Raw genomic sequence first — 18111 nt, 5'->3', positions numbered from 1 at the left:
AGAGAGAGAGAGATCACGGGATGAAGTTATTCTAGCTGAAGGCACCTCAGCCCCATGTAACTCGCTCCCTCCTCCCCCCATTCAATTTGACCACCATAGAAAAGTCTCAGGATAGGAAAGATATTTCCTGGAAATAAACATTTACACCCATTTAATATTATTAGAAAGGCCTCACTCATGGTGCCCATATAGGCCTAGGCTCCCATACGGAACAATTCTATATTGGAATGTTTTTCAATCAAATTTAAATATATTGGGGAAATGTTTTTTATCATGTATTCATCCAATATATAAATAAATAAAATATATGTAAATATATATTTTGTATATACAGTGGGGCAAAAAAGTATTTAGTCAGCCACCAATTGTGCAAGTTCACCCACTTAAAAAGATGAGAGAGGCCTGTAATTTTCATCATAGGTACACTTCAAATATGACAGACAAAATGAGAAAAAAAATCCAGAAAATCACATTGTACGATTTTTACTTAATTAATTTGCAAATTATGGTGGAAAATAAGTATTTGGTCAATAACAAAAGTTTATCTCAATACTTTGTTATATACCCTTTGTTGACAATGACAGAGGTCAAACGTTTTCTGTCACCGCCATAGAGCTTTCTAGTAGATGTTGGCATTTTATTTTATTTATACATTCACAACATTGAATTAAATATGTTTTTAACCTGGTGGGTGATAATTTATTCAACTGCAAGCAAGGGTTTTCATCGAGCTTGCTAACACAGCTAGCTAGCTAACGTTAGCTTCTTTAGCTTGCCAACAACAAGGGTTTTCATCGAGCTTGCTAACACAGCTAGCTAGCTAACGTTAGCTCCTTTAGCTTGCCAACAACAAGGGTTTTCATCGAGCTTGCTAACACAGCTAGCTAGCTAACGTTAGCTTCTGTAGCTTGCCCACAACAAGGGTTTTCATCGAGCTTGCTAACACAGCTAGCTAGCTAACGTTAGCACCTTTAGCTTGCCAACAACATGCAGTGTGACTGACCAAGGTAAGACGTTTGAAAAATTAAGTTCAGTAGAGTTAATGTCATGAATGTATTAGATATAATTGAATTGCCAAAGCTATTGTTAAATGTTCTTGGCTAGCCAAGTTATGTGTTGCTTGTTGGCTAGCTAATTTAGCTAGCTTTAGTGAGGGTTGGGTGTCTCTGATATAAATAGGTATTTTCTAGCAAAAATATATATATATTTCCCACAGCTTGATGCTGCCACCACCGTGCTTCACCATAGAGATGGTGCCAGGTTTCCTCCAGATGTGACGCTTGGCATTCAGGCCAAAGAGGTCAATCTTGGTTTCGTCAGACCAGAGAATCTTTAGAGTCTTTAGGTGCTTTTTGGCGGAGTGGCTTCCGCCTGGCCACTCTACCATAAAGGCCTGATTGGTAGAGTGCTGCAGAGATGGTTGTCCTTCAGCAAGATTCTCCCATCTCCACAGAAGAACTCTAGAGCTCTGGCAGAGTGACCATCGGGTTCTTGGTCACCTCCCTGACCAAGGCCCTTCTCCCCGATTGATCAGTTTGGCCAGGTGGCCAGCTCTAGGAAGAGTCTTGATGGTTCCAAACTTCACCATTTAAGAATGATGGAAGCCGCTGTGTTCTTGGGGACCTTCAATGCTGCAGAAATGTTTTGGTACCCTTCCACAGATCTGTGCCTCGACACAATCCTGTCTCAGAGGTCTAAGGACAATTCCTTCAACTCCATGGCTTGATTCTTGCTGTGACATGCACTGTCTGGGATCTTATATAGACAGGTGTGTGCCTGTCCAAAATCATGTCCAATCAATTGAATTTTCCACAGGTGGACTCCAAGAAACATCTCAAGGATGATCAATGGAAACAGGGTGCACCTGAGCTCAATTTCGAGTCTCATAGCAAAGGGTCTGAATACTTATAAGGTATTTAAGTTTTTATTTGTAATACCTTTGTAAGCATTTCTAAAACTGTTTTTGCTTTGTCATTATGGGGTATTGTGTGTAGATTGGTGAGGATTTTTATTTATTCAATCCATTTTAGAATAAGGTTTTAACATAACAAAATGTGGATTTTTTTTATTTCCGAATGCACTGTATGTTCATATATTTTTGTACATATAGCCTATTTAAATATATGTATATATAAGGCTTAAATACATGTAAAATATTTATGTCAATATATTGTTTTTCCATATGGACTACATAGATGAAGAGTAGAGTAGCCTAAATCCAAAGTCTCTAGTAGACCTATAGAGAATGTGACTATGAGACAGTAAGCGATTCTTTTAGGAATAAATAATGCCTCTCTCTCTCTCTCTCTCTACCGCACCTGCTTTCTTGATGTTGCATTATTACTTGACCCTGCTGGACATCTTGAAGAACACTCTGGAATTAATGGCCATGTACTCTTATTATCTCCACTGGCACAGCCAGAAGAAGACTGGCCACCCCTCATAGCCTGGTTCCTCTCTACCCAGTACAGCCAGAAGAAGACTGGCCACCCCTCAGAGCCTGGTTCCTCTGTACCCAGTACAGCCAGAAGAAGACTGGCCACCCCTCAGAGCCTGGTTCCTCTCTACCCAGTACAGCCAGAAGAAGACTGGCCACCCCTCATAGCCTGGTTCCTCTCTACCCAGTACAGCCAGAAGAAGACTGGCCACCCCTCAGAGCCTGGTTCCTCTCTACCCAGTACAGCCAGAAGAAGACTGGCCACCCCTCAGAGCCTGGTTACTCTCTTCCCAGTACAGCCAGAAGAAGACTGGCCACCCCTCAGAGCCTGGTTCCTCTCTACCCAGTACAGCCAGAAGAAGACTGGCCACCCCTCATAGCCTGGTTCCTCTCTACCCAGTACAGCCAGAAGAAGACTGGCCACCCCTCAGAGCCGGGTTCCTCTCTACCCGGTACAGCCAGAAGAAGACTGGCCACCCCTCAGAGCCTGGTTCCTCTCTACCCAGTACAGCCAGAAGAAGACTGGCCACCCCTCAGAGCCGGGTTCCTCTCTACCCAGTACAGCCAGAAGAAGACTGGCCACCCCTCAGAGCCTGGTTCCTCTAGGTTCCTGGATTTCTAGTGAGTTTTTCCTAGCCACCATGCTTCTACATCTACATTGCTTGCTGTTTGGGGTTTAAGGCTGGGTTTTTGTATAAGCACTTTGTGACATCTGCTGATGTAAAAGGGGCTTTATAAATACATTTCATTGATTGGTTGATAGGCTACATAATTCAAAAAATGACATTGAACATTGTTCCATGTGATGCAAAGCCTGTGTGAGCATTGTGAGCGAGATGAAAGAACAAACGCCTGGTGTTAAAATGGTACGATGGAGATGGCATTTTGTTTCATTTCGGTGTTGATGTAATTGACAGATTTGCCTACCTGTGAATAAAGCGGAAGCTCTACTCAAATCAAAGTAGTCATGTTTTAACTCATTGGTTGGCAGAACAATAACATACCCATTTATAAAAACCTTTTATATCGGCCTCTGTTACAGGCTAATAGCGCAGGCTTAAAATGATTTATATAGGCCTCTGTAGTTGTAAACTTCTAAAAAATACATTTTCTGTGGATAACTTGTAAGTTCACATGTTGAACAACAGGCCTTTGCAATGTTTCTGCTATTTTCTTGGCCACAAACTACATTTCGAAAAATGTCAAACTAAAAGTCCCCAAGTAATAACAGAAAAGTGTCAATAAAAATAATAATCAATAATAATAATTCATTATATATAACAAAAGAATTGTCTAAACATTAACAATGATTCATATTTGTTCATATTTTAGTGACATTTGCATTAAATAGGCTTTTAAAACATGTTGCAAGGTCAGATAATTGCCCCCAATGCGAATCACTTGCTCTAAGCCAATACATAGTGGTTTAGAGCACGATGTATTCTGGTGGTGCAGTAAATGTATTGATGGGAATACTCAGTAGGACCTGTACAATGTATATCTGGTGTCATTTCATGGGGCTCTGAATAATACAGGGTTGCTGACCCTTCACTCCACCCACTCCATTGGTGGCCGAGTCACATCACTTGTGATTACTGCACTACAGATAACCTGCTAACTAAACAACAGTGCAGGGCATGCCCACTGAAGGACAACTACACACACAAATGTACGTTTCTTAGATTTTTGCCAGAGCTCAAAAGTCATCCCCTGATGTGGTTTAGGCATTGTTGTGAACACAGAAAATCTCATTTTAATTTGATTGCTTTTCTAATAAACAAGTGTGAAAAAACTGGGATAAACCAGAAAAACCTGCAATAACAAAACCAAGATAATGGTATTTGGGAAAATATCAGAAGTAGGCAAAAAAATAAAAACAGATTTTAAAAGGCCCTACCAATGTTTTTTTGCTGTGCATGACTGCACTTTAGAGTGTGGGTCATCCTCCAGCACAGCATTGTGGGGAAGTTGAGGTCAGATCCAAAAATGCATTTTTACGTATGAGTGTTTAAATGCTCTACCAAGATGCATGACAGGGTTGCTTTGTGAAGCCTCAATTTAATATAAGGCCTTTATTAAGCATGCTTATGCCACCCTTTACAAAGCACAGGTTTATGTCATATTTTACATTGTGGGTGATGTCACACAGTTATGCCACATTTATGAACCCTTTATAAAGCATGTTCTAGATGATTTGTAACACATTTATGTAGTATTTATTAAGGCTTTATGAAGTCTTTATAAACTGCACATAATTTAATGCGGGACCACACTGGGTCTGTTATTTTACCTTTATTTAACTAGGCAAGTCAGTTCAGAACAAATTCTTATTTTCAATGACGGCCTAGGAACGGTGGGCTAACTGCCTGTTCAGGGGCAGAACAATAGATTTGTACCTTGTCAGCTCAGGGGTTTGAACTTGCAACCTTCCGGTTACTAGTCCAACTCTAACCACTAGGCTACCCTGCCGCCCCATTATGACATTAGAATTAGGTGGAACATGACTTCAGGCATACATACCCGTTGCAGGTGACTAACAGTTGTACACAATGGTTCTACGGCTGTGGTAGGTCATCACCATCTTGGGTTGCAGCGCCCCCATGTGATGGTTTCAGAAAGAAACCCTTTTCTGTTCTTGGCCTCCACTGTCACAGTAACATAACGGACTGGAGCTCTCAAAGACCACTAGAGGACAGACTTGGTTCATGTGGAATAATATCTATTAGTTAAACCTGTTCTAATCACCCTTGTAGTGTGCCTCATTTCACACTCAGACCATACAGTTTTAAGAATAGAATGATTTCAAACAGCTGTTGAAATAGTTTATTCTGTAATGTATAATTTTGCACAATATGATAGCAACATAATTAAAGGCCTATGTAAGATGATCATCATAGTAACATAGTTTTAGGAAGGTCCTTGGATGGAAATGACACTGCAAACATCTGCTTCATATAGAATGCAGTATCTGAATGCAGTAGAGTTGGCCAGGAGAATTACATTCTTGTATTTTATTGGTTTAGTTTATCAGCTGATCCTACTGAAGGGTCGTACATAATCACAGAAATATACCAGAGTTAAATCAATTTCTGATACCTTATCCAAACCATAACCTCTCTTCACACCAACTTCTGTAGTCACTCCAACTTCCTTAACTCTCTCCAGCCCCCTGTCTTCCTCCTCTCTCCCCCTCCAGTCTGTCCATCCCCCTGGCTTCCTCCTCTCTCCCCTTCCACTCCCTCTAGCTCCCTGGCTTCCTCCTCTCTCCCCCTCCACTCCCTCCAGCCCCCTTCCCTTTTCCTCTCTCCCCCTCCACTCTCTCCAGACCCTTTTCCTCTCTTCCCCTCCACTCTCTCCAGCCCCCTGCCCTTTTCCTCTCTTCCCCTCCACTCTCTCCAGACCCTTTTCCTCTCTTCCCCTCCACTCTCTCCAGCCCCCTGCCCTTTTCCTCTCTTCCCCTCCACTCCCTCCAGCCCCCTGCCCCTTTCTTCTCTTCACCTCCACTCTCTCCAGCCCCTTCCCTTTTCCTCTCTTCCCCTCCACTCTCTCCAGCCCCCCGACCCTTTCCTCTCTTCCCCTCCACTCTCTCTAGCCTCCTGCCCTTTTCCTCTCTTCCCCTCCACTCTCTCCAGCCCCCTGCCCTTTTCCTCTCTTCCCCTCCACTCTCTCCAGCCCCCTGTCCCTTTCCTCTCTTCTCCTCCACTCTCTCCAGCCCCTTCCCTTTTCCTCTCTTCCCCTCCACTCTCTCCAGCCCCTTCTATTTTCCTCTCTTACCCTCCACTCTCTCCAGCCCCTGCCCTTTTCCTCTCTCCCCCTCCACTCTCTCCAGCCCCCTTCCCTTTTCCTCTCTTCCCCTCCACTCTCTCCAGCCCCTTCCCTTTTCCTCTCTCCCCCTCCACTCTCTCCAGCCCCCTTCCCTTTTCCTCTCTCCCCCTCCACTCTCTCCAGCCCCTGCCCGTTTCCTCTCTCCCCCTCCACTCTCTCCAGCCCCCTTCCCTTTTCCTCTCTTCCCCTCCACTCTCTCCAGCCCCTTCCCTTTTCCTCTCCCCCCCTCCAGTCTGTCCACCCCCCTGGCTTCTTCCTCTCTCCCCCTCCACTCTCTCCAGCCCCTGCCCTTTTCCTCTCTCCCCCTCCACTCTCTCCAGCCCCCTTCCCTTTTCCTCTCTCCCCCTCCACTCACTCCAGCCCCCTTCCCTTTTCCTCTCTTCCCCACCACTCTCTCCAGCCCCTCCCCTTTTCCTCTCTTCCCCTCCACTCTCTCCAGCCCCCTTCCCTTTTCCTCTCTTCCCCTCCACTCTCTCCAGCCCCTTCCCTTTTACTCTCTTCCCCTCCACTCTCTCCAGCCCCTTCCCTTTTCCTCTCTCCCCCTCCAGTCTGTCCACCCCCCTGGCTTCCTCCTCTCTCCCCCTCCACTCTCTCCAGCCCCTGCCCTTTTCCTCTCTCCCCCTCCACTCTCTCCAGCCCCCTTCCCTTTTCCTCTCTTCCCCTCCACTCTCTCCAGCCCCTTCCCTTTTCCTCTCTCACCCTCCAGTCTGTCCACCCCCCTGGCTTCCTCCTCTCTCCCCCTCCACTCTCTCCAGCCCCTGCCCTTTTCCTCTCTCCCCCTCCACTCTCTCCAGCCCCCTTCCCTTTTCTCCTCTTCCCCTCCACTCTCTCCAGCCCCTTCCCTTCCCCCCCCCCCTCCAGTCTGTCCACCCCCCTGGCTTCCTCCTCTCTCCCCCTCCACTCTCTCCAGCCCCTGCCCTTTTCATCTCTCCCCCTCCACTCTCTCCAGCCCCCTTCCCTTTTCCTCTCTTCCCCTCCACTCTCTCCAGCCCCTTCCCTTTTCCTCTCTCCCCCTCCAGTCTGTCCACCCCCTGGCTTCCTCCTCTCTCCCCCTCCACTCTCTCCAGCCCCTGCCCTTTTCCTCTCTCCCCCTCCACTCTCTCCAGCCCCCTTCCCTTTTCCTCTCTTCCCCTCCACTCTCTCCAGCCCCTTCCCTTTTCCTCTCTTCCCCTCCACTCTCTCCAGCCCCTTCCCTTTTCCTCTCCCCCCCTCCAGTCTGTCCACCCCCCTGGCTTCCTCCTCTCTCCCCCTCCACTCTCTCCAGCCCCTGCCCTTTTCCTCTCTCCCCCTCCACTCTCTCCAGCCCCCTTCCCTTTTCCTCTCTCCCCCTCCACTCTCTCCAGCCCCCTTCCCTTTTCCTCTCTCCCCCTCCACTCTCTCCAGCCCCTGCCCTTTTCCTCTCTCCCCCTCCACTCTCTCCAGCCCCCTTCCCTTTTCCTCTCTTCCCCTCCACTCTCTCCAGCCCCTTCCCTTTTACTCTCTTCCCCTCCACTCTCTCCAGCCCCTGCTCCTTTCCTCTCTTCCCCTCCACTCTCTCCAGCCCCCTGCCCCTTTCCTCTCTTCCCCTCCACTCTCTCCAGCCCCTTCCCTTTTCCTCTCTTCCCATCCACTCTCTCCAGCCCCTTCCCTTTTCCTCACTTCCCCTCCACTCTCTCCAGCCCTTTTAGCTCACCGCAATTAAGCTAATATGTCATTCATTAGAGTTAGAGACAATAGGAGCCAGTATGACTATCAAGGATGGATAGAAGGAGGGACGGAGGGAGGGAGGGATGGAGGGAGGGAGGGATAGATGGATGGAGGGATGGAGGGAGGGATAGATGGATGGAGGGAAAGATGGAGGGATGGATGGAAGGTGGGAGAGAGGGAGGGATAGATGGAGTGCTGGATGGATGGAGGGATGGAGGGATGGAGGAAGGGAGGGATAGATAGATAGATAGATAGATAGATAGATAGATAGATAGATAGATAGATAGATAGATAGATAGATAGATAGATAGATAGATAGATAGATAGATAGATATATGCAGAACAGTGTTTTATTCTGACACTATGGACATCTCTATGAGCTGGTCATCTATCTCAGGCCTCGGGATGGAATGAGGTTTTACCAAGTCATGTGACTAACGATCCAGCCTCTTAATGGATGTAGGGAGCTGTATAATCCTATAGCCTTTTTTGATGATCAGTAGATTTAAAGCCACACACACACGCACGCACGCACACACACACAAGCAAAGTGACTGAGACAGAGGGTGCTTGTGTGAATGCAGGCAGTTCCTCAGACCTTTTTAGCTCTAAAGGTTTCATCTACTACAGGCAGATACTCCACTTATATGCCCCTGTGTGTGTGTGTGTGTGTGTGTGTGTGTGTGTGTGTGTGTGTGTGTGTATGTGTTTCATAGTGTCCAATTCTGGGATAAAAATATTTTAAACTGAACAAAAATATAAACGCAAAAAAGTGTTGGTCCCATGTTTCATGAGCTGAAATTGTCACGTCCTGATCTGTTTCACCTTTCTTGTGCTTGTCTCCACCCCCCACCAGGTGTCTCCCATTTTCCCCATTATCCCCTGTGTATTTATACCTTTGTTTTCTGTATGTCTGTTGCCAGTTCGTCTTGTATTGTCAGGTCATCCCAGCGTTTTCCCTGGTTTTCCCTGCTCTCTAGTTTTTTGTTTCTAGCTTTTCTGGTTCTGACCTTTCTGCCTGCCCGTGACCCTGAGCCTGTCTGCCGTCCAGTACCTGTCCAACTCTGATCTGGTTACGAACCTCCTCCTGTCCTCGACCTGCCCTTTGCCTGCTCCCCGTGTTATAATAAATGATCTGAGAACTGAACCATCTGCCTCCTGGGTCTGCATCTGGGTCATATCCTGAGTCCTGATAGAAATATAACATCCCAGAAATGTTCCATACGCACAAAATATATTATTTCTCCTTTGCCAAGATAATTCATCCACCTGACAGGTGTGGCATATCAAGAAGCTGATTAAACAGTATGATCATTACACAGGTGCACCTTGTGCTGGGGACAATTAAAGTCCACTCTAAAATGTGCAGTTGTGTCACACAACACAATGCCACAGATGTCTCAAGTTTTGAGGGAGTGTGCAGTTGGCATGCTGACTGCAGGAATGTCCATCAGAGCTGTTGCCCAGAGAATGTAATGTTAATTTCTCTACCATAAGCCGCCTCCAATGTTATTTTAGAGAATTTGGCAGTTTTCCAACCGGCCTCACAACCCCAGACCACATGTAACCACACCAGCCCAGGACCTCCATATTCTTCACCTGCGGGATCGTCTGAGATCAGCCACCCGGACAGCTGATGAAACTGTGGGTTTGCAAAACCAAAGAATTTCTGCACAAACTGTCTCAGGGAAGCTCATCTGCGTGCTCGTCATCCTCACCAGGGTCTTGACCTGACTGCAGTTCGGCGGTGCTCACCTTCGATGGCCACTGACAAGCTGAAGAAGTGTGCTCTTCACGATGAATCCCGGTTTCATCTGTACCGGGCAGATGGCATCGTGTGGGCGAGCGGTTTTCTGATGTCATTGTTGTGAACAGAGTGCCCCATAGTGGTGGTGGGGTTATGGTACGGGCAGGCATAAGCTACGGACAAACACAATTGCGTTTTATCAATGGCAATTTGAATGCACAGAGATACTGTAACGAGATCCTGAGGCCCAATTGTCATGCCATTCGTCCGCCACCATCATCTCATGTTTCAGCATGATAATGCACGGCCCCATGTCGCAAGGATCTGTACACAACTCCTAGAAGCTGAAAATGTCCCAGTTCTTCCATGGCCTCCATACTCACCAGACATGTCACCCAATGAGCATGTTTTAAAACTTACCATATTTATTATTATCACTTACGTTGTTGTTTGACTTCAGTCTCTCTCTCTTCCCCTCCCTCCACAGTCTTCATGCCTGTGTGTGTGTGTGTCTGTGTGTGTGTTTGTGTGTGTAAACAAATCTTGGGTTCTGAGAAGTAATAGGGTAAACCTCCATTGAGCCCTGGTGTGTGTGTGTGTGTGTCTGTGTGTGTGTGTGTGTGTGTGTGTGTGTGTGTGTGTGTTTGTGTGTGTGTGTGTGTGTGACACTGTGGGAGATAAAAACAGAAACAAACCTGACCATATACACTGAGTATACCAAACATTAGGAACACCTTCCTAATAATGAGTTGCATCTCCCCACTTTGCCCTCAGAACAGCCTTAATTCATCGGGGCCTGGACTCTGCAAGGTGTGGAAAGCGTTCCACATGGATGCTGGTCCATGTCGACTCCAATGCTTCCCACAGTTGTCTGGATGACCTTAGGGTGGTGGACCATTCTTGATACACACGGGAAACTGTTGAGTGTGAAAAACCCAGCAGCATTGCAGTTCTTGACACAAACCGGTGCGCCTGCACCTACTACCATACCCTGTTCAAAGGTATTCACCCTCTCAATGGCACACTTACACAATCCATGTCTGAATTGCCTCAAGGCTTAACAATCCTTCTTTAACCTGTCTCCTCTTCATCTATACTGATTGAAGTGGATTTAACAGGTGACATCAATAAGGGATCATAGCTTTCACCTGAATTCACCTGGTCAGTCTGTCATGGAAAGAGCATGTTTAGTATACTCAGTGTATTGTCACCTGGTTTGTGTGACCCATGGAAACAACATAATATCTTCTGAGAAGTAAGAGGATAAAGTGCCACAGTTAGTTATTAAAAGCTCTGTTATAACTGTGGGCGTATCCTCTCAGCAGCATGACACATCTAAAACTAACAGTTTCACAACAGTTCCCTTGGAATGCTCCTTAATGGTGTTGTTATCTCTGTGTTTGCTTATGTCCTCATGGCTGTGTGCTGTGCTGTTCCTTACCGTAGCCGGTACCTGGAACCTGTGGCCTTAGCCCTGTACTATGTAGACCACAAGCCCTTCTGCCTGGCTGTATAGCTGGTCTCTACCCAACAGTCCAATGTCCATTTAGATAATAAGTCTGAAGAGCTGACGCAGAGCGAGGCAGGGTTACAGCAGGCTGCTATCTGATTACTATCAACACACAGGTCACAAACACAGCTAGAGAGAGAGAGAGAGAGGTAGACAGGTAGAGAAACGCTGAACGCAGTGAGAACAACAACTAACTAACTAACAACTGTGGAACTGAACAGAACAGCAGACAAACAGAAGACTGAAGAAGTCCTAACAAAGAGAGACTGGTCCTAGTGGTAGTGTTAGTGAGCGACCATGGTTAAACAGACAGAGATGTTTGTCCTGTTCTTCGTCTGTCTGTCCGGGCTGGTCCAGTCTACGACAGCGATGATATTCTGGACGGCGTACGTCGGGGTACATTTCTACGACAGCAGCACTAACCAGACAGAGACCAGGTTCTGTGAGTGTGGGGTGTACGGGCGTTCCTCCCCTCTGGAGAGCGCTGCCGGGATGGTGGTCCTCCCTGCCTCAGACCCCCAGGGCTGCAGCCTGGACCCCTACCCCTCCAACGACAACACCACCACCCAGGGGTTCTGGATCGCTCTGGTCAAGAGGGGAAACTGTACCTTCAGTGAGAAGATCAGGGCAGCGTGGGCCAGGGGGGCGGCGGCCGTAGTGGTCTATAACCTGGATGGAACCGGTAACAGCTCAGATTACATGGCTCACAGCGACACCTCTGGCACCGTGGCCATCATGATCGGTAACCTCCAGGGGGTTGAGATCGCCAACATAGTGCGGAGTGGTGTGGCCGTCTCCATGGTGATCGAGGTGGGCAAAGCCCATGGGCCCTGGATGGACACCTATTGGCTCTATTTCCTGTCTATCGCCTTCTTCATTGTGACGGGCGCCTCCATTGTCTACTTCGGATTCATCTCCGCCCACCGACTGCATAGTCTCAGGGTGATCCATCTCACTGATAGGCGGCTGAGGAATGAGGCCAAGAAAGCGATTGGTCGGCTGGAGGTGCGTACGCTGAAGCGCGGGGACGAGGAGACGAAGCCGGACAGCCACACCTGTGCCGTGTGTATCGAGTCATACCGCCCAGGAGATGTAGTGACCGTCCTGACCTGTGGTCATCTGTTCCACAAAGCCTGTATCGAGCCCTGGCTGCTGGACAAGAGGACCTGCCCCATGTGTAAGGCTGACATCCTGAAGGCCTTAGGAGTGGAGGGGCCCGGGGAGGAGGAGAGCAGCAGTTCCTCTGTCCCACCACCAGATGTCCCTATCATCACAGTGTCTGGAGGATCAGGTAGAGAGCTGCTGTATGAGGTCCCTCTCAATGACAAACACCTTCCGACCCCCACCCTGACTCCTCAACCCCCCACCGAGGCCTGGCAACCACATCACTATGACAATATAGTCTTCGAGGGAGAGACACACCCTCAGGGGAACGTGGCCACCAGAGGATAGACGACAACAACAACACTGGATAATGGTCATTTCTACCTGGAGCTCGAACAACAACCCATAGACAGCTTCACACAGCTACAGCAGTGGCTTGTGATGTACTGTACTATCACTGTTGCAGGTGTGCTATCACTGTTGCAAGCTGCAGGTGTGCTTGCTTCTCTTTCAACTTCTCTTTGAGATCAAAGTTACTTCTTTATCATTTCTTAAATGAACAAACGATCACTATGATGATGAGAAAGGCTGAATATATTTTTCTATTAAATTGATATCTCTGCTGTATTTTTAAAAGTAGATATTCTGATAGTAAAACAAAAATCAGTATTTAAGAAGGAATCGAACTACAGTATACTGTAATGGTTCACATATGAAATGAAATGATTAACCAACAAAACAGAATATGTACTCTTACGTACTAACCTGGTTTAGTATCGCTAGAGATGTACTGTACATGTGTCTGTGGCAGGGTATGTGTCAATTCCATTTCAAATCAGTCAATTCAGAAAGTGAATTCAATTCATAAGTTGATCAAATCTTCATTAAAAACAAATGGCACTTTTGAATACAATTTCAATGAATATCCTGAAGTGACAATGGAAGCCATGTTGAGTTTTCTTAACCTGGACTGGTCATGTGGTGAGAAGGGACGCCTGGGCCTAATGATGAGAGCCCTGCCAGTCTGAGACCAGGAGAGGGGAGGATGAGAGGAGAAGAGGGAAGGGAGAGAGGAGCAGAGGAGAGGAGAGGGGAGGATGAGAGGAGAAGAGGGAAGGGAGAGAGGAGGAGGAGAGAGGGGAGGGGAGGGGTGGGGAGAATGAAAGGAGAAGAGGGAAGGGAGAGAGGAGGAGGAGAGAGGGGAGGGGAGGGGTGGGGAGGATGAAAGGAGAAGAGGGAAGGGAGAGAGGAGAAGGAGAAGGGGGGGATTGAGAGGAGAAGAGGGAAGGGAGAGAGGAGGAGAGAGGAGGGGATGATGAGAGGAGAAGAGGGAAGGGAGAGAGGAGAAGGAGAAGGGGGGGAATGAGAGGAGAAGAGGGAAGGGAGAGAGGAGAAGGAGAAGGGGGGGAATGAGAGGAGAAGAGGGAAGGGAGAGAGGAGAAGGAGAAGGGGGGGAATGAGAGGAGAAGAGGGAAGGGAGAGAGGAGGAGGAGAGGGGGGGGAATGAGTGGAGAAGAGGGAAGGGAGAGAGGAGCAGAGGAGAGGAGAGGGGAGGATGAGAGGAGAAGAGGGAAGGGAGAGAGGAGGAGGAGAGAGGGGAGGGGAGGGGTGGGGAGGATGAAAGGAGAAGAGGGAAGGGAGAGAGGAGGAGGAGAGGGGGGGGAATGAGTGGAGAAGAGGGAAGGGTGAGAGGAGGAGAAGGAGAGGGGAGGAGGAGAGGGGAGCAGAGGATAAGAGAGGATGAGAAAGTCTATAATTACCTCCTAGCAGCAGGACTCCACTCACCTCACACCTACTGATCAGCCACAATCACCTCCCTCCCACTCAGGGGCCTGTAGTGTGTGTGTGTGTGTGTGTGTGTGTGTGTGTGTGTGTGTGTGTGTGTGTGTGTGTGTGTGTGTGTGTGTGTGTGTGTGTGTGTGTGTGTGTGTGTGTGTGTGTGTGTGTGTGTGTGTGTGTGTGTGTGTGTGTGTGTGTGTGTGTGTAGAAGCTCCCCAGGATGTGGCTAATAGAACTTGGTCATTAAACCCAGCTGAATGACTGCTGCCCTCTTCTGCCTGGGGTTGAATGGTGGGAACCCGGTTACCGAGAACTACAGCGATTTACCGGCCAAACCACTCCCTTTTCCCGGAATAAATAACAGAGAGAAACCAGTAAATTATAATCAATTATTTATATGAACAGCAAGGCGTGGAATGGAAATGTTAAATTATATGTGATGTCTAAATCTGTCTTCTCTACGGCCTCTGCATAATGAATCATCAACACTCAGGGTGGGGACAGACAGCCCGTCTCAGTATGGAGCACAGTTCATAATGCAGGATAATCCTACATTTTCTGCAGCATAGTCTATGATACAGTAATATAAATATAAAGAATGAATGGCATCTAATTTACCCATCTCCATCTGGCTCCATCTGGGTCATCTTATTTTTTAAATATTGTAAATATGTTTTATTTTATTTTATCGCAGCTACAGAGTTTTAAAACAGCCTGTCACTCGAATATCACGAAGGAGCACTCTGTCTTTCTCTCTCTCCATCAACTCCATTCAAATTGCATCCAAAATAGATCATCCTGTTCTAGATTGTTCTATATACAGGCAAAAAGGTATTTAGTCAGCCACCAATTGTGCAAGTTCTCTCACTTAAAAAGATGAGAGAGGCCTGTAATTTTCATCATAGGTACACTTCAACTATGACAGACAAAATGAGAAAAAAAATCCAGAAAATCACATTGTAGCATTTTTTATGAATTTATTTGCAAATTATGGTGGAAAATAAGTATTTGGTCACCTACAACACAAGCAAGATTTCTGGCTCTCACAGACCTGTAACTTCTTCTTTAAGAGGCTCCTCTGTCCTCCACTCGTTACCTGTATTAATAGCACCTGTTTGAACTTGTTATCAGTATAAAAGACACCTGTCAACAACCTCAAACAGTCACACTCCAAACTCCACTATGGCCATGAACAAAGAGCTGTCAAAGGACACCAGAAACAAAATTGTAGACCTGCACCAGGCTGGGATTTTTTCACAGATTTTTTTTTTTTACAGATATCATTTATGTATATAATGAATAATAAAGGACCTAAAATCGAACCTTGTGGGACTCCTTTGTGTACAGTGCCAAAATCTGATTGTACCCCATCTGCAATAATAACCTGAGATCTATCACCGAGATAATTCTGAAACCACAAACATGTGTCTGAGGCCAACCCCAATGAGGTCAGTCTCTCAGGCAGAAAAGAATGATCAACTGTATCGAAAGCCTTCGACAGGTCAACAAACAAAGCAACACAGTTCAACTTCTTATCCAAGGCTCTTACAATATCATTTACAACCAGTGTGGTGGCTGTGATAGTAACCGGATAGTAACCGGACTGGAATTTGTTCAGAATGCAGTTGTCAGTATCAGGAATCAAGGTAAGACCCAGATGCAGACTGTTGAAGTAACACTGTTTATTGTAGCACCAGGGGCAGGCATTGAGAGGTCAAGGCAGGCAGGGGTTGCAAATCCAGGGTAAGGCAAAGGTGCAGGACGGCAGGCAGACTCAGGGTCAGGGACAGGCAGAGTTCAGTAATCCAGAAGTGGAGCAAAGGTACAGGACGGCAGGCAGACTCAGGGTCAGGGACAGGCAGAGTTCAGTAATCCAGAAGTGGAGCAATGGTACAGGACGGCAGGCTCAGGGTCAGGGACAGGCAGGGTTCAGTAATCCAGAAGTGGAGCAAAGGTACAGGACGGCAGACTCAGGGTCAGGGACAGGCAGGGTTCAGTAATCCAGAAGTGGAGCAAAGGTACAGGACTGCAGGCTCAGGGTCAGGCAGCGAGGTCAGGCGGGAGGGTTACAGGGTCAGGACAGGCAAAGGTCAAAACCCGGAGGACTAGGAAAGAGAGGCTGGGAAACGATAGGAGCTGACAGGAAAAATGCTGGTAAGCTTGAACGAACAAGATGAACTGGCAACAGACAAAGAACACAGGTATAAATACACAGGGGATAACTGGGAAGATGGGTGACACCTGGAGGGGGGTGGAGACAAGCACAAGGACAGGTGAAACAGATCAGGGCGTGACAGAGAGGACAAGAACGAGCGCAGCTGTACATTTACCAATGACTCTAACATTTTTGCAATACAAGACAGCTTAGAGATTGGTCGATAGTTATCAAGGTCACCAGTAACCCTACCTCTGTGCAGAGGCAGCACATAGGCAGTTTTCCAAATCTTAGGTGTGACCTCAGAGGTCAACGTGAGGTTCAAAATATGAGTAAGAGCACCAGAGACAAGTGGTGCAGCTCTAGCCAGCAACCCTGGGTCAATTTTGTCAGCCCCTGTTGCTTTCTTAGTGTCTAAGTGTCTATGGCTAGCAAGACATCAATAACTTTCTCCTCTGTGAAGAGGCTTAGAGAGAAACCCTGACCACCAGCATTAACATACTCATGCATAATCCCTTCATATGCATAATCCCTTCCTTCATTTGTGGTCGACATTTCAAGATTGCCTGCTGCAATGAAGTGGTTGTTGAAGGCATTAGCAAAGTCATTGTTATCAGTAATGAGTCCAGTATCCAACCCTATCTGATTTGGGAGTGTAGAGTGCATATTGTTCTTAAATGTTTGAACTACTTTCCAGAATTTGTCTGGATTCCCATAACAAACAGTCATTTAAACTGGTCACATAGACATCTGATTTTGTTCCTCTAACAAGTCTGATGCACAGGTTTCTCAGCTGCCTAAAAGTCAGCCAGTCAGAGCTAGAAGACGTTTCTCTAGCCTTAGCCAATGCAAAAAAAAATTTACGAATAGCATCAGAAATGTCTGAATAAACCATGGGTTTGATCTATTCTTTACTCTAACCTTAGTGTATGGAACGTCTGAATAAACCAGTGGTTTGATCTACTCTTTACTCTAACCTTAGTGTATGGAACGTCTGAATAAACCATGGGTTTGATCTACTCTTTACTCTAACCTTAGTGTATGGAACATCTGAATAAACCATGGGTTTGATCTACTCTTTACTCTAACCTTAGTGTATGGAACGTCTGAATAAACCATGGGTTTGATCTACTCTTTACTCTAACCTTAGTGTATGGAACATCTGAATAAACCATGGGTTTGATCTACTCTTTACTCTAACCTTAGTGTATGGAACGTCTGAATAAACCATGGGTTTGATCTACTCTTTACTCTAACCTTAGTGTATGGAACGTCTGAATAAACCATGGGTTTGATCTACTCTTTACTCTAACCTTAGTGTATGGAACGTCTGAATAAACCATGGGTTTGATCTATTCTTTACTCTAACCTTAGTGTATGGAACGTCTGAATAAACCATGGGTTTGATCTACTCTTTTCTCTAACCTTAGTGTATGGAACATCTGAATAAACCATGGGTTTGATCTATTCTTTACTCTAACCTTAGTATATGGAACGTCTGAATAAACCATGGGTTGGATCTACTCTTTACTCTAACCTTAGTGTATGGAACGTCTGAATAAACCATGGGTTTGATCTACTCTTTACTCTAACCTTAGTGTATGAAACGTCTGAATAAACCATGGGTTTGATCTACTCTTTACTCTAACCTTAGTGTATGGAACGTCTGAATAAACCATGGGTTTGATCTACTCTTTACTCTAACCTTAGTGTATGGAACGTCTGAATAAACCATGGGTTTGATCTACTCTTTACTCTAACCTTAGTGTATGGAACGTCTGAATAAACCATGGGTTTGATCTACTCTTTACTCTAACCTTAGTGTATGGAACGTCTGAATAAACCATGGGTTTGATCTATTCTTTACT

At 46.4% G+C, this 18111-nt stretch overlaps 1 protein-coding gene and 1 pseudogene across 1 annotated transcript in view; both read left to right on the top strand.

Moving 5' to 3' along the window:
* The first annotated feature begins 11294 nt into the window (after nt 1–11294).
* On the top strand, nt 11295–13222 carry LOC109883860 (E3 ubiquitin-protein ligase RNF128 pseudogene; annotated as a pseudogene).
* Nucleotides 13223–15510: 2288 nt separating this feature from the next.
* Nucleotides 15511–18111, top strand: part of LOC116359556 (extensin-like) — a 12244-nt gene continuing 9643 nt past the window's right edge. Inside the window, exon 1 of the mRNA XM_031812384.1 lies at nt 15511–15536. Within this exon, the coding sequence (XP_031668244.1) occupies nt 15511–15536 (26 nt within the window). The remainder of the gene's footprint in view (nt 15537–18111) is intronic.

Source organism: Oncorhynchus kisutch, unplaced genomic scaffold, assembly GCF_002021735.2.
Source record: "Oncorhynchus kisutch isolate 150728-3 unplaced genomic scaffold, Okis_V2 Okis03b-Okis08b_hom, whole genome shotgun sequence".
Classification (NCBI taxonomy): domain Eukaryota; kingdom Metazoa; phylum Chordata; class Actinopteri; order Salmoniformes; family Salmonidae; genus Oncorhynchus; species Oncorhynchus kisutch.
This window is presented reverse-complemented; position numbering and strand designations above follow the sequence as displayed.